Here is a 17,814-nt window from a genome sequence, read left to right as displayed (position 1 = left end):
TAAATTTTAAAAAATAGCAAAGAGGTTGGTTCAAGATGGCGGAGTAGAAGAACATGTCCTCACTCCCTCTTCCGAGAACACGAGAATCACAACTAACTGCTGAAAAATCATTGACAGGAAGACAGTGGAACTCACCAAAATAGATACCCCACATGCAAAGACAAAGAAGAAGTCACAATGAGACGGTAGGAGGGGTGCTATCACAATAAAATCAAATCCCAAACTGCTGGGTGGGTGACTCAAAAACTGGAGAACACTTATACCACAGAAGTCCAGCCACTGAAGTGATGGTTCTGAGCCACACAACAGGCTTCACAACCTGGGGGTTTGGCAACAGGAGGAGGAATTCCTAGAGAATCAGACTTTGAAGGCTAGTGGGATTTAACTGTAGGACTTTGACAGGACTAGGGGAAACACACACTCCACTCTTAGAGGGCACAGACTAGTGTGCACCTCGGGACCCAGGGGAAGGAGCAGTGACCTCATAGGAGAAAGAACCAGACCTACCTGCTAGTGTTGGAGGGTCTCCTGCAGAGGCGGGGGGGGGGGGGGCAGCTGTGGCTCACCGTGAGGACAAGGACACTGGAAGCAGAAGTTCTGGGAAGTACTCCTTGGCGTGAGCCCTCCCAGAGTCTGCCATTAGCCCCACCAAAGAGCCCTGGTAGGTTCCAGTCTTGGGTCGCCTCAGGCCAAACAACCAACAGGGAGGGAACCCAGCCCCAACCATCAGCAGACAAGCGGATTAAGGTTTTACTGAGCTCCGCCCACCAGAGCAACACCCAGCTCTACCCACCACCAGTCCCTCCCATCAGGAAACTTCCACAAGCCTCTTAGATAGCCTCATCCACCAGAGGGCAGACAGCAGAAGCAAGAACTACAATCCTGCAGGCAGTGGAACAAAAACCACATTCACAGAAAGATAAACAAGATGAAAAGGCAGAGGGCTATGTACCAGATGAAGGAACAAGATAAAACCCCAGAAAAAGAATTCAGAATAATGATAGTGAAGATGATCCAGGACCTCAGAAAAAGAATGGCGGCAAAGATTGAGAAGATACAAGAAATGTTTAACAAAGACCTAGAAGAATTACAGAACAATCAAACAGAGATGAACAATACAATAACTGAAATGAAAACTACACTAGAAGGAAGCAATAGCAGAATAACTGAGGCAGAAGAATGGATAAGCGACCTGGAAGACAGAATGGTGGAATTCATTGCTGCGGAACAGAATAAAGAAAAAAGAATGAAAAGAAATAAAGACAGCCTAAGAGACCTCTGGGACAACATTAAAGGCAACATCATTCGCATTATAGGAGTCCCAGAAGGAGAAGAGAGAGAGAAAGGACCAGAGAAAATATTTGAAGAGATTATAGTTGAAAACTTCCCTAACATGGGAAAGGAAATAGCCACCCAAGTCCAGGATGCACAGAGAGTCCCAGGCAGGAAAAACCCAAAGAGAAACACACCAAGACACATAGTAATCAAATTGACAAAAATTAAAGACAAAGAAAAATTATTGAAAGCAACAAGGGAAAAACGACAAATAACATACAAGAGAATTCCCATAAGGTTAACAGCAGATTTCTCAGCAGAAACTCTACAAGCCAGAAGGGAGTGGCATGATATATTTAAAGTGATGAAAGGGAAGAACCTACAACCAAGATTATTCTACCTGGCAAGGATCTCATTCAGATTCGACGGAGAAATCAAAAGCTTTACAGACAAGCAAATGCTAAGAGAATTCAGCACCACCAAACCAGCTCTACAACAAATGCTAAAGGAACTTCTCTAAGTGGGAAACACAAGAGAAGAAAAGGACCTACAAAAACAAACCCGTAACAAATAAAAAAATGTTAATAGGAACATACATATTGATAATTACCTTAAACGTGAATGGATTAAATGCTCCAACCAAAAGACACAGGCTCGCTGGATGGATACAAAAACAAGACCCATATATATGCTGTCTACAAGAGACCCACTTCAGACCTAGGGACACATACAGAATGAAAGTGAGGGGATGGAAAAAGATATTCCATGCAAATGGAAATCAAAAGAAAGCTGGAGTAGCAATATTCATATCAGATAAAATAGACTTTAAAATAAAGAATGTTACAAGAGACAAGGAAGGACACTACATAATGATCAAGAGATCAATCCAAGAAGAAGATATAACGATTATAAATATATATGCACCCAACATAGGAGAACCTCAATACATAAGGCAACTGCTAACAGATCTAAGAGGAAATCGACAGTAACACAATAAGAGTGGGGGACTTTAACACCTCACTTACACCAATGGACAGATCATCCAGACATAAAATTAATAAGGAAACACAAGCTTTAAATGACACAATAGACCAGATAGATTTACTTAATATTTATAGGACATTCCATCCAAAAACAGCAGATTACACTTTCTTCTCAAGTGCACATGGAACATTCTCCAGGATAGATCACAACTTGGGTCAGAAATCAAGCCTCAGTAAATGTAAGAAAACTGAAATCATATCAAGCATCTTTTCTGACCACAATGCTATGAGATTAGAAATCAATTACAGGGAATAAAACGTAAAAAACACAAACACATGGTGGCTAAACAATATGTTACTAAATAACCAAGAGAACACTGAAGAAATCAAAGAGGAAATCAAAAAAAACCTAGAGACAAATGACAATGAAAACACGACGATCCAAAACCTATGGGAAGCAGCAAAAGCAGTTCTAAGGGAAGTTTATAGCTATACAAGCCTACCTCAAGAAACAAGAAAAATTTCAAATAAACAATCTAACCTTACACGTAAAGGAAGTATAGAAAGAACAAACAAAACCCAAAGTTAGCAGAACGAAAGAAATCATAAAGATCAGAGCAGAAAGAAATGAAATAGAAACAAAGAAAACAATAGCAAAGATCAATAAAACTAAAAGCTGGTTCTTTAAGATAAACAAAACTGATAAACCATTTGCCAGATTCATCAAGAAAAAGGGAGAGGACTCAAATCAATAAAATTAGAAATGAAAACAGAGAAGTTACAACAGACACTGCAGAAATACAAAGCATCCTAAGAGATTACTACAAGCAACTTTATGCCAATAAAATGGCCAACCTGGAAGAAATGGACAAATTCTTAGAAAGGTATAACCTTCCAAGACTGAACCAGGAAAAAATAGAAAATATGAACAGACCAATCACAAGTAATGAAATTGAAACTGTGATTAAAAATCTTCCAACAAACAAAAATCCAGGACCTGATGGCTTCGCAAGTGAATTCTATCAAACATGTAGAGAATAGCTAACACCCATCCTTCTCAAACTCTTCCAAAACATTGCAGAGGAGGGAAAACTCCCAAACTCATTCTACGAGGCCACCATCACCTTTATACCAAAACCAGACAAAGATACTACAAAAAAAGAAAATTACAGACCAATATCACTGATGAATATAGATGCTAAAATTCTCAAAATACTAGCAAACAGAATCCAACAACACATTAAAAGCATCATACACCATGATCAAGTGGATTTATCCCAGGGATGCAAGGAATCTTCAATATACACAAACCAATCAATGTGATACGCCATATTAACAAATTCAAGGATAAAAACCGTATGATCATCTCAATAGATGCAGAAAAAGCTTTTGACAAAATTCAACACCCATTTATAATAAAAACTCTCCAGAAAATGGGCATAGAGGGAACCTACCTCAACATCATAAAGGCCATATACAACAAAACCGCAGCAAACATCATTCTCAATGGTGAAAAACTGAAGGCATTTCCTCTAAGATCAGGAACAAGACAAGGATGTCCACTATCACCACTATTATTCAACATAGTTTTGGAAGTCTTAGACACAGCATCAGAGAAGAAAAATAAAAGGAATACAAATTGGATAAGAAGTAAAACGGTCACTGTGTGCAGATGACATGATACTATACATAGAGAATCCAAAAGATGCCACCAGCAAACTACTAGAGCTAATCAATGAATTTGGTAAAGTTGCAGGATACAAAATTAATGCACAGAAATCTCTTGCATTCCTATACACTAATGATGAAAAATCTGAAAGAGAAATTAAGGAAACAGTTCCATTTACCAATGCAATAAAAAGAATAAAATACCTAGGAATAAACCTACCTAAGGAGACAAAAGACTTGTAATGCAGAAAATTATAAGCCACTTATGAAAGAAATTAAAGATGATATCAACAGATGGAGAGATATACCATGTTCTTGGACTGGAAGAATCAATATTGTGAAAATGACCATACTACCCAAAGCAATCTACAGATTCAATGCAATTGCTATAAAATTACCAGTGGCATCTTTTACAGAACTAGAACAAAAAATCTTAAAATTTGTATGCAGACACAGAAGACCCCAAATAGCCAAAACAGTCTTGAAGGAAAAAAATGGAGCTGGAGGAATCAGACTCCCTGACTTCGGACTATACTACAAAGCTACAGTAATCAAGACAATATGGTACTGGCACAAAAACAGAAATATAGATCAATGGAACAGGATAGAAAGCCCAGAGATAAACCCACGCACCTATGGTCAACTAATCTATGACAAAGGAGGCAAGGATATACAATGGAGAAAAAACAGTCGCTTCATTAAGTGGTGCTGGGAAAACTGGACAGCTACATGTAAAAGAATGAAATTAGAACACTCCCTAACACCATACACAAAAATAAACTCAAAATGGGTTAGACACCTAAATGTAAGCCTGGACACTATAAAACTCTTAGAGGAAAACATAGGAAGAACACTCTTTGACATAAATCACAGCAAGATCTTTTTTGATCCACCTCCTAGAGTAATGGAAATAAAAACAAAAATAAACAAATGGGACCTAATGAAACTTAAAAGCTTTTGCACAGCAAAGGAAACCATAAACAAGACAAAAAGACAACCCTCAGAATCGGAGAAAATATTTGCAAATGAATCATCAAAGGATTAATTTCTAAAATATATAAACAGCTCATGCAGCTCAATATTAAAAAAACAAACAACCCAATCAAAAAATGGGCAGAAGATCTAAATAGACATTTCTCCAAAGAAGACATACAGATGGCCAAGAAGCACATCACTAAGTATTAGAGAAATGCAAATCAAAACTACAATGAGGTATCACCTCACACCAGTTAGAATGGGCATCATCAGAAAATCTACAAACAACAAATGCTGGAGAGGGTATGGAGAAAAAGGAACCCTCTTACACTGTTGGTGGGAATGTAAGTTGATACAGCCACTATGGAGAACAGTATGGAGGTTCCTTAAACTAAAAATAGAATTACCATATGACCTAGCAATCCCACTACTGGGCATATACCCATAGAATACCATAATTCAAAAAGACACATGCACCCCAATGTTCACTGCAGCACTATTTACAACAGCCAGGTCATGGAAGCAACCTAAATGCCCACTGACAGACGAATGGATAAAGAAAATATGGTACATATATACAATGGAATATTACTCAGCCATAAAAAGGAAAGGAATTGGGTCAAGTGTAGAGATGTGGATGCATCTGGAGACTGTCATACGGAGTTAAGTAAGTCAGAAAGAGCAAAACAAATATCGTATATTAACGTATATATGTGGAACCTACAAAATGGTATAGATGAACCAGTTTGCAGAGCAGAAATTGAGACACAGATGTAGAGAACAAACGTATGGACACCAAGGGGGGAAAGCGGCAGGGGGTGAGGGTTGTGGTGTGATGAATTGGGTGATTGGGATTGACATGTATACACTGATGTGTATAAAATGGATGACTAATAAGAAAAAATTAAAAGTAAACATAAAAAAAATAGCAAAGAGGACTCACCACATAAATACAACTAAAGCATAAAATGAAGGAATTGAGGGCTTCCCTGGTGGCGTAGTGGTTGAGAGTCCGCCTGCCGATGCGGGGGACAAGGGTTCGTGCCCCGGTCAGGGAGGATCCCACATGCCACAGAGCAGCTGGGCCCGTGAGCCATGGCCGCTGGGCCTGCGCGTCTGGAGCCTGTGCTCCACGGCGGGAGAGGCCACAGCAGTGAGAGGCTCGCGTACCGCAAAAAAAATTAAAAATGAAGGAATAGAGAACAAAGCAGTCATATCAATAACTGTGAATGGGCTTAACAAACCTATTAAAAGAAAAAGATCTTTAAATTAGTTCATAAAGCAAAATCCAACTCTACGTTGTATACAACAGACACATCTAAAACAGTGATTCAAAAAGGCTACAAGTCAAGAGATGGGGAAAGGTATTTTGAGCAAATTAAAAACAATAAAAAAGCAGGGATTATGATCCTAATATCAAAATATAATTCAAAACACATTAAACAAGATTAAAAAGGATACTTTATAATGCAAAAAGGCATAATTCACAATAAAAATATAACAGTTATGAATATCTACATACCAAATAACACAGAAAGTACTGTGTAAAGTAGAAACTACAGGAGATGCAAGGAAAAGTAGAAAAACACTAATAGTAGATTTTAACACACCATTCTCAGTGCAAGACAGGTCAAGTGACCAAAAATAAGTAAGAATATAGAAGATCTAAACAGCACGATCAATAAAGTAGAGCTTATGGATACACAGCAAACAGTACATGCTGATAACAGAGAATATATCTCCTTCTCAGTGCACATGAACCATCTTCTTTCCATGTGCGCGTGTGTGTGTGTGTGTGTGTGTGTGTGTGTGATGAGAACACTTAAATCTACCCTATTAGCAAACTTTAACTATCCAACACAGTATTGTTAACTACTGTCATCACGCTGTAACTAGATCTCCAGAACTAATTTATCTTGCAAAACTGAAACGTTGTACCCTGCGACCAACAACTCCCCGTTATATAAATGTATTCTTCAAAAATGTCACCATCAGGCTTCCCTGGTGGCGCAGTGGTTGAGAGTCCGCCTGCCGATGCAGGGGATGCGGGTTCGTGCCCCGGTCCGGGAAGAACCCACATGCCGTGGAGCAGCTGGGCCCGTGAGCCATGGCTGCTGGGCCTGCACGTCCGGAGCCTGTGCTCCGCAACGGGAGAGGGCCACAACAGTGAGAGGCCCGCGTACCGCAAAAAAAAAAAAGTCACCATCGTGAAAGGAAAGAAAACTGAATGTTAGAGAAATGATGACTAAATGCAATACACGATCCTGAACTGGATCCCACACTGAAGGGGAAAAATACTATAAAGGAGATAATTGGGACAATTAACAAAATTGGAATATGAACTATAGATTAAAGTTTCAAAGTTTCCTGAATTTGATCACTATTACGAGCACATCTTTTTTCTTAAGAAACACACACTAAAGTATTAGAGGTAAAGAGGAATGATTTCTGCAACGTAATCTCAAATGTTCAGGAAAAAAATGGGTGTGTGCAGGTGTGTGTGTGTGTGTGTGTGTGTGTGTGTGTGTGTGTAGAGAGAGAAAGAGAGAGAGAGAGAGAGAGAGTAAGGACAGAGAGAAAAATGATTTTAAAAAATGACAGTGAATCTGGGTAAAAGTAGTACATAAGAATTCTCTGTATTATTTTTGTAACATTTCCATAAATATGATTTTTTTTAGGTCTTAAAAGCTAGCAGAAAAAAAAGCTGACTTAATCACACTTGCATTCTCTTTTCTCCCCCTACTGAACCCATTAAGTTGACATGAAATTACCTGACAAAAAGACTCATACTCCATTTTCGCAACTTTGCCACAATGACTAACAATTCCAGTTTTTACTTATTAGCTCCTTAGTTTATAAACCACAAGTGGTTTAGTCTTTTTTCCCCCTGAAGTCGTAAGTTGCCTTCCATGCCCTTCCCTAATGAACTATGATGACTTTATAACACATTTCATTTTAAAAAGTACATTGTTTTCTTAAGTATTGTCACCCTTTCTTCTCCTTACCCTAAATCAGATTTATCTTTCCAAACAAAGACATTAGGAAACATATCTCAGTATACAGTAAAATGGAATCACCATGTAATACCAATTATTCCTCTTCAACATAACCTTGACTTTAAAAAAAATTTTTCATAGCCATAATTTCACCAAGTCCTATTCAGCTTAATTCTAGGCAAGTCAAATAACCTCCCAGCTATTTTCCTTCACTCCTGAATTCTCCTCACTCCTCACTAGACTCCACAATGATACTAGAATTCTTTTCTAAAGGTAGGATTTTGTTGGGCTCGTTCAGAAATTCTCAGGAGCTCTAAGTGTCTTTGTGTAAAATCCAAAAATCTCAGTATGTACTTCTAGGCCCTCCACTAACTTCATGCTCTACTCTAATCACTTAATACAATCCATTCAGGCAAATCATTTCAGTCAGACAAACATACTTATGAGCACTGCCTATGATTTGCTTGCTTCCAACTCAATGCCTTTTATTTATGTTATATCTCATCTTAAGAGTCTTTCTTCCTTGTCTCTATCATGTCATGCTTTTCCCCTACTTCATAATCATGCTCAAAATTCCAGTGCCTAGAAAGACTTCTCTGGCTAATTTTCCAATCAATTCATCCACTCCTGTTCCATCTTAGCACTTTTACACAGAGCTCCTAAAGGTAATATTTGTGCACAAATTTACCTTGTACATCTTCTGTGAGGTATGAACATGTGGATATTCCTTTCCCTACTAGACTGTAATTTCCAGATAGAATAACAAGTAGATAAAGAGGTAGGTTCCATAACTATTTACTTTCCATTCTCATAGACCTAACTGTAATGTGGATGAAAGTGTAATGGCCTGAGAAGTAACAGAAAATTGTACAGATATCTATAACTATGAGAAAATCATAAAGAAAATCTACCTCAGGTAGCTAAAAAAATATACCTACCTTCTATTTCTTGCCCAATAGAAAGTCCAGCCCATTTTCGCTGTAAGAAAAGAGAGAAAAAAAGACACTTAACACAAAATCAATCAAAATTAGAGAAATGAGGAAAAGAGGATTTCTTTGCATTTCATTAACACGTTCCCAGACCAAAACACGGCTGTTAAGTGTTGAATTGTGTCCCACAAAACGATATGTTGAAGTCTTAGCTCCCGACAACTGTGAATGTGACCATATTTGGAAATAGGGTCTTTGCAGATGATATCAAGGTAAGATGAGGTCATATCGAATTAAGGTAGACCCTAAGCCAATATGGCTTCCATATAAGAAAAGGACACACAGCATACGGGGAGAAAGTCATGTGACAATGAAGGCAGAGACTGAAGTGATATATCTACCAGTCAATGAACATCAAGGACTGTCCACAACACCAGAAGCTAAGCACGGAACAGATTTTTCCCTAGTGCCTTCAGAGAGAGCCTGGCCCTGCTGACACCTTGACTTCAGACTTCCAGCCTTCAGAACTGTGAGAGAATACATTTCTGTTGTTTTAAGCCACCCAGTTTGTGGTACTTTGTTACAGCCACCCTAGGAAACATATGCTATAGTTTATTTATGCCTGAACATCTATCCTCAAAACATATAAAGCTTTTGCCTTTTTACAGTAAAGCTGGCACCACTGAATAGGATGCTCCTTTGCACAATATAATGCTCCTGAAAGACTTCGTAGTATCAGGTATTCCAGCGTTCTAAATGTACTGTGGATAGTTATACTGTTTGATACAGTAGCACAAAAAGGAAGACGGTCAATTCATGAAAACTAAATTAAAACTTGTCAGATAATCTATACTGAAACCCAAGCAGGGATTCAAATCATTAGATGGTCATGACTATTCTTTGTGTACTAGCCAAAAGAGTGTCAGGCATTTGGCTTTAGCTTCTCCCCAGTACTGACTGGCAAGAATGTATGGAAGCAGGACAGACTGTGTTCAGGCAGGAATTCAAGACTGGCTTGGTATAGATTCAAAATTAGCAGTTACTGACAAAACTCCAAAGAACAGTGAGAAAAATAATTTTTGACTGGAAATCAAAAGTTTGTCTACTCATCTGAACTTTGTGGATTTTGTGGTGGGTAGTTAAGAAGATGCTGCGTTTTGAATATGTGCAACAAGTGCTCTACCTTCCAGCTTTCTTACCACCTCTCCACCCTTCACATGTCTTCTGTAGTACCCCATCTCACTTCTGGCCAACTGGGAATTTAGTAGCATACTGGTTAAGCCCAGACTTTGGGTCACAAAGCAGCCATAATTAGGTTCTACACCCAGAGACAGCCTCAAGGACGATAATAACAGTATCTATCATTTGGGGTTGTTAAGAGAATTAAATGAGTGAACACAGGCAAAAGCACTTAGAATAGCACTTGGCCTATAGTAAATGTTGGGAAAATTTTTTTAAAGCAGAGACAAGGAAAAATAGTTAGAAACCCCATTTCTGGCCAGCAGAATCTCAAATGCAGCTCTGTAAAAGCTGGTTAACTCTAGAATATTCCAAACCTTTGATCTATAAGAAGCAAATGCGAAAGGTAGTCCTGATATTGGAGAGGCATCTGAACAGGGAAAAAGGGAACAGTGAGTGAACACTTCCCATAATTTTTGAGGGATTCAAGAGATCTTTAATAGTTCCCTAACAAGTGTTTGATCTCCTTCCTTAAACCTCCAGGTGTGGGAGGGCAGAAATCAATGCTTATTAGCATACTACAAGGAGGTAAAGGTCGCATTTGCATTGTTTGGGACTGGGGATCAGCAGCATGAGTAAGGTGACAAGGGAGGAAAGGATACAGACTCCTACTGGCGATGCTCCTACATTATATATTATGTGCCTGCAATAGTGCTAGGCAATTTCTCCTCCATAGAATCCACCAACGGTTATAAATGTAATCATAATCCTTTCACTTATTACAGAAGCCCAGCAAGTTAGGTTGTAATTTGAGATAACAGCTACTCATATCATATTCTTTAGCCTAACATCATTGCATTTTAAAATCACTATTAGATGTCAATTTCAGAAGTAAATGCTATTTTTATATATTTTATACATTTTCTGTTACCCTGTGAGCTAACATTAAAATAACTTGACACTTTGATAGCTGATATCACTGCAGAATTCTTTTAAATTAGGGGGAAAAAGTCAAGGCAATAAAAGGTAGACACAGTTAAAATTGGCAATTAAGAATATATCTTTTAATCCCTTACATAATACCTAGATGGTTTTCCTCAATATGAATCAATACAGTTACAGTGTGACACAGCTTGCTTTAAATGAATTGATTCTTCTACGACTTTCAAGAATAGAAGAGAATAAATTCCTGAGTTACCTGAGGTAAGCTGAATGCAATGCTCCCTGGAACCACAGATGGGTGGGTCCTCAGTGTAAACGTATACCTGTGGTTGGGGGAGGTCCTAACCATCACGTGCCTAAAGGACAGAAACACAGTCAATACTCCACGTCAAAGGAAATAAAGAACATCAATTCCAAATGTGCTCATTTCCAACAAATGATGTTTGATGAGTACTGGGTGGAAACATGGCATTATATGAGTCCTGAAGAAACAGGACCACAAATTTCATTTCCAAAAATTGTCAGCAATTCAAAACGTTTTCCAGGAATAAGGACCACCTCAGGCCAAACAGACATCAAGCAGAATCAGGACCAAGTTCAAGAGAGTACATACCATCCAAAACCTCAACGTCATTGCATTTCCAGTTTACATAAAACTGAAGACAGTAATTTACTTGATATTAAGTAAAAATTAGATGAATTTCCTCTCCTGAGACTTATTTCACATTCTAACTAGACTAAAGGAAGGAGAACCAAAGATAGAATAAAGCCAGGATATAGCAGTCAAAGAAAAAGTTAGTTTTTAGGACTATTCATTAAATCTCTTTGCAGATTCCCACAACAGGTTGAAATAGTAACAGCCTGTAATATTAAAAAGGTGGTAAAAATGAAAATTTTTCACAAAATATATCAGCTTCCATATAGATATCAATATTTACTATTTCAAAGCATTTTGTGCTAATTCACCCTGCTCAGAAGTTACCTGTAAACAGATGAACTATAGTTATCTCACGATCATCTCCTATACCAAGAAACTACCAAGGACTGTGTGTGAGATAGAAGCTTCAAACTCTGCTACAATAGCACTATCTTTTTAAATGTTATCTTTTAGAATGCTATAATTTTAAAAATATTAATGGTTAATGTTTCTATACATATCATTTTGTCAGTAGGACACAAGTTCCTTGTATCTACTATACTTTTAAGTAACCCCCTCATGTGTACAGTGAACATCTAACACATAAAAGTATTCCATAAGCATATTCTCACACTGATTGTCTGTAGTGCAGTTTATATGTAGAAAGTTCTATGTTCAACTTAGAATCACAGAATTTTTAGGACTGGAAACAATGTTAATACAATTATGTAGTATAGCCCTTTACTCTGAAGCGGAAAACCACAGATGATTAGCAGTTCTAACCCTGTGAAACTCATGTATTTCTCAGATAGCTTTAGAAACAGAAAAAGGCTCAGTTAAAATCTCACTTCCTTCCTCATTCCCCTAGTCTGCCTTCTGGAACAGCCCCTTCATGTCCTTATCTCCACCAACCTTAGAAGCACATGGGTGGCAATGAACTTGGTAGCAGGGTACTTAGAAGTTCTGCCAATGGTGATGTGAATCAGTTAAAAATAAATGACAGTGAAAAATGCTTGTAAAGATTCTACAACTGTTGTGCACCTTCCAATTTTCATATCTCTTGGATTATCATAGTAATAATGATCAAAACAGCTAATATTTATTGAGGACTTATTAATGTGGTAGACTCTGTTCTAAGTGCTTTATTTGTGTAACTCAATATTCACAAACACCCTGAGGAAGATAGTACCACCGTCCCCATTTTACAGATTAGGACACTGAGGCACAGTCAGGGTATATAACTTACCCATGGTCACCCAGTATATAAGTGGCAGAACCATGATCCAAACTCAGACAATCTGACTCAAAGCCAAAAACCTAATGACTATGCTATATATGATTCATATATCCAGTATGTTTAGTTCTGCTAAGAAAACCAATGGAAAAATAAAGTTATATATAAAAAACTATGTATCATTTAGAAAACATTTATCAAAATTTGATACAGTAAATACATGACTCTTTCTCATCTCCCATTTTCCAATTCAGCAAGAGGAATTAAAAAATTATACTCAAACGTTTCCCAAAATAAATTAATTAATTAAATAAGGACTCTCTAGAAGTTTCTAAAATACCATTTAGCAGGTTAGAAGAAAACAAAGTCAGATACTCACTGGCCAGACTGGAAATCCTTTTCATTCACAACTGCACAGTTAGTTAAAGATAATTCATCTGTAGGACATCTTGCAGCTTGCATACTCTGTAAGAATCAATGATTAGGAAAATAAAATTAAGTCACCTTTTATTTTCTTAAAGAATATTTTATGCTTCCCTGTCCTCTATTCCCCATCACCTGTAGTAAACGCTTACTGTTTTTGACCCCCAGCACCCCTAACTCTGTGGTAACAATAAACCCTGCCTTTCGGAAACTGCTCCCTCCCCATTCCACGTGCTTCTGTGGGCCTGCCAATCACAGCACACGTGCAATCACACAGAGTACTATCCCATCCACGGGACTTTATACAGACAGGCGCTAGAAGAAAGGCACTCTCCCTCGCATCACCACCACACAAAGGAAGCCTTTCTGCTCTAAAAGAAGAAAACTATCGCAGAGAAAGCAAAGGTAACAGAGACACAGACAGACACCTTGAGACTCAGACCTGACAACGAAGTTAAAACCCTTGAGACCAGTTCTGAAAGTTGGTCGAGTCAATAAACTCTTTTTTGCTCAAGCTTATTTGAGTTGGTGTTCCATTTCTTCCAAAAAAAAGAGATTTTGACATAAAAATGCAATGATGTAAATTCAATACATTTGAGAAAGTATCTCTCCATGAGAGATCTCAAGTGGCTATGAACCATTTCTTCTACAGACTAAGAAAAGCTATCTTCCAAATACCTCCCAGCAAAAATAATTACAGGTATATTTAAAATAAAATAGCAATTAACAGTCCTTTTGATCAACATTGATCAACAGCTACTAGTAAAACATTCCTTCATATAATGTATGTAACCAATAATCCTTCCACCATCCTCTAGGGTTTCCTAGTTATTGAAATATGACACTCATAGTCTGTTTATGACTAACGTACTCACTCTTCAAACCTCAAGCCAAAGCTGATTCTTCTTAAATTTGTCTCCCAAATACAAATTTATAGAGGAAAATAAATTACTCTTTGCCTTGCTTTTGTTTTTAATAAAAGGCTAGTTTCAATACAGCTATCCCAGTTGCTCAGAGCAGTGGTCTCTAAAGTGGGGTATGTGCACCTGAAGGGTTTGCTGGATAATCCTTTGGGGTATAAGAAGAAAATATCAGTTCTTCTATTTATATTTATTTATACCCATTTTTATTAAAGATGAACCCCATGCTAAGTGTATATTCTGCCTTAAGATATAACCTTAATGACACTAATAAAGTCTTCATAATCTGCCAGGACTTTAAAAATTCAGTATTCACAGAAGAGATAAACTTCTCTAATTTTTCGACCTATGTTTAAAGTCACATCCTATTGAATCTAGCAATTCACAGCATTGTATTAAAGTTAAATAACTGTTGAAACTGCTAAGGTTTCCTGAGAGAAAAGACAAGAAGCTATGACCCACAGTAAAAATGACTAAAATGATACATGGAAAATAAAATGGTGACAAACTAGTATTCTTTTATTGGTAAATATAGCCAAAATCTCTTAGAAAACTCTAAAGAGCTGAAGATATCAGGACATATTATAGAGTGTAGGAGGTCTGCTATATAGTTGAATCAAAATATAGTTATTTCTTTCATCTTAGAAGATTTGCTAGGTAATTGCAAAACACACCAAGAACTACAATTTTGCGAGTCACTAAAGGAAAGATGTACTAAAAAGATAGTCTAAGCTATAAATGAAACAATACGCTTTATGGGAAAACTGCAACCACTGATGGAATGGCTGTTTTGACTGGAATAAAAAGAATAATTCCAGAATAAAGTTACAAAGACAGCACATTAAGTGAAAGTTGTTCACTGTTTCATTCACAGGTAAACTGTTGCTGCATACAAGTCAGAGCCAAAGGTGTGCACATGTCTTTCATGATGTCACTGAGGTCAACTTTATCAAAACAAGACCCTTACAATATAGAATCTTTCCTACACTCTGTAAAAGGCCAGGAAGCAGTGTAAAATCTTTTTTTTTTTTTTTGTAAACCATATAGGGATTCACTGGTTACCAAAAGGTAAAGTGTTACCAATAAGATATTTAAAAAAGAAAGAAGAAAGAAAAAGAAAAGAAAAATTCACCTTGCTCCTACAAGATAAAAATGAACAAAAACAAAAAGTAAAAAATACCTTGTGCTAACGAATAGAGCACATTTCAAAAATGGTTACTTAGAAACATTTCCATTGCTAAGCGATTCTGCTATTGAAACAATGTATATTACCTAAAAACAAGCAAGAAATAAAAACTCTCATATCTGAATGCTTTAAAAAGTTAGAAACAAACTTTTCTAATCTTTAAAAAAACCATCTAAATGATTTTTCAATGATTTTTGAACCCATTTATTAGTACTATAAAAGTACAATACATTCTGATTAGTCTGCAAGAAAAACTAATAGATGGAAATTTACCAACCACATTTCACACATTTCAATAAAACATTTCCATAAATGGTACACAATCTGGGGGAATTTCAAAAGTACAGCTAAATTTCCCCCATTCTTATCTATGCTTTGATGGCCATTAAAATCAAGTAACAAAAAACCCCTAAATTTAGGGCTTCCCTGGTGGCACAGTGGTTAGGAATACGCCTGCCAATGCAGGGGACATGGGTTTGAGCCCTGGTCTGAGAAGATCCCACATGCCACAGAGCAACTAAGCCCATGCGCCACCATTACTGAGCCTGTGCTCTAGAGTCCTAGAGCCACAACTACTGAGCCTGCGTGGCACAACTATTGAAGGCTGCACGCCTAGAGCCCGTGCTCCACAACAAGAGAAGACACCGCAATGAGAAGCCTGCACACTGCAGTGAAGAGTAGCCCCCACTCGACGCAACTAGAGAAAGCCTGCGCACAGCAACGAAGACCCAACGCAGCCAAAAATAAATAAATAAATTTATTTTTTTTAAAAACCTGAATTTAGAAATAGACCTCTGAATAGCTGTATCACAAAATATTAAACCTCGATTTTAAAGAATAGTAAAGCATCACCTTGCTTTCTGAATTATTAATAAATAAAATTAAGAGAATTTTCTACAGTTCATCTTTAGCTCATCCTTTTTTGTGTATGTTTTACTATGTATATAAACTATTAGTGTATCACTTAAAAATAAATAGGTATATATACTGGGGATATAGAATCAAAACATATTTTGTGTATGAGATCTATGAAATCACTAATTTAGAACATGACACAAATAAGGTCATAAGTTTGCTTTCCGAATGAGATAGTATTTTTGCCCATGGTCATCGTTTGACCAGCCACCTGACCAAAGTGTGCAGAACTTTGTTTCCCTCTTACCCTGGGGTCTCTCTCACCTACAAGCTTCTTTTTTTTTTTCAATATTTTAACCCCGAGGCCCTGCAAAATCCAGAACTGCTTTCTATGACATTCAAGTTCTTTTTTTTTTATCCTATAAATTTATTTATTTTTGGCGGCACTGGGTCTTCGATACTGCGCTCAGCCTTTCTCTAATTGTAGCGAACGGGGACTACTCTTCATTGTGGTGCGCGGGCTTCTCGTTGTGGTGGCTTCTCTTGTTGCAGGGCACAGGCTCTAGGTGTGTGGGCTTCAGTAGTTGTGGCTCGCAGGCTCTAGAGCGCAGGCTCAGTAGTTGTGGCACATGGGCTTAGTTGCTCCACGGCATGTGGGATCTTCCTGGACCAGGGCTCAAACCTGTGTCCCCTGCATTGGCAGGCGGATTCTTAACCACTGCACCACCAGGGAAGTCCCACTTCTTTCTCTTATATTCCTCTCTTCCCTAACTCTGAGCCCCTTGTCCAGCCAACTCCTACTTATTCTACAATTTCTCAGCTCAGACATTACATTTTCTAGAAGACCTTCCTAGATATCTTCTCCTCCTATAAGATAAAGGTCAAATGGAAGAACTTAACTGTATTTTTATTATCTGCTTACACTGCGTAAAAGACATAAGGTTCTCAAGGACTGAGACTACATCTTGCTCGGATCTATGGTTCCCAGGGCTAAGAAAGGGCATGGCACACAGTCAGTGCTCATTAAACATTTGTTGAATAAATGAACTTACAGATCAATACAATCTATCCCAACTTCAGAATAAACAATTCAAAGAACATGGACACAAAGGACATTTCAAGGTTACTTGGGAAGTGATATAATTTAAATAAAATTATCTAATAGTTCAAAATTACACAGAATTGATATAGCCAAAGTTATGTAAAAATTTACAAAATGCTAAGTTAACCTTTTCATTTGTAAACTTGTTTACTTGTCAAAGAGTTGATGTCCTTTAAATAAGAGTGAAAAAATCTGTAAAAGTCATGTGGCTGGCCAACTAAAACAGATGCTGTGAGCAAACGGCCTCCCTACTGGAGTCTAGAAGCATCTGTGTTTTTATGGTAAGCCAAGCACGGTATCTCATTTGCTCATCAAAATATGAGACCCTATAAATAGTAGCTGTTTACTTATCACAATAATGCCAAGGGAACATTCCACAATTTTTCTAACACTGACCTTGCCTCTGGGAAACAATGATAAAAGCCCAGCCACGACAGCCACATAGCTATTATGAAATGAAAATACGAAACTGACAGGCAAATTTATATAAGTTTAGTTATCTGAGGTACT

General features: G+C 37.6%; 1 protein-coding gene across 3 annotated transcripts in view; it reads right to left on the bottom strand.

Moving 5' to 3' along the window:
- Positions 1 to 17,814, bottom strand: part of NSF (N-ethylmaleimide sensitive factor, vesicle fusing ATPase) — a 158,373-nt gene that overhangs the window by 119,457 nt on the left and 21,102 nt on the right. For all 3 annotated transcript variants that reach the window (XM_065897813.1, XM_065897815.1, XM_065897814.1), the window contains exons 2-4: positions 13,198 to 13,283; positions 11,204 to 11,303; positions 8,836 to 8,875 (exon numbers count right to left, since the gene is read on the bottom strand). In XM_065897813.1, coding sequence (XP_065753885.1) covers positions 8,836 to 8,875; positions 11,204 to 11,303; positions 13,198 to 13,283 — 226 coding nt within the window. The remainder of the gene's footprint in view (positions 1 to 8,835; positions 8,876 to 11,203; positions 11,304 to 13,197; positions 13,284 to 17,814) is intronic.

The sequence above is a fragment of the Phocoena phocoena genome, chromosome 19 (genome assembly GCF_963924675.1).
Source record: "Phocoena phocoena chromosome 19, mPhoPho1.1, whole genome shotgun sequence".
NCBI classification, from domain to species: Eukaryota; Metazoa; Chordata; class Mammalia; order Artiodactyla; family Phocoenidae; genus Phocoena; species Phocoena phocoena.
This window is presented reverse-complemented; position numbering and strand designations above follow the sequence as displayed.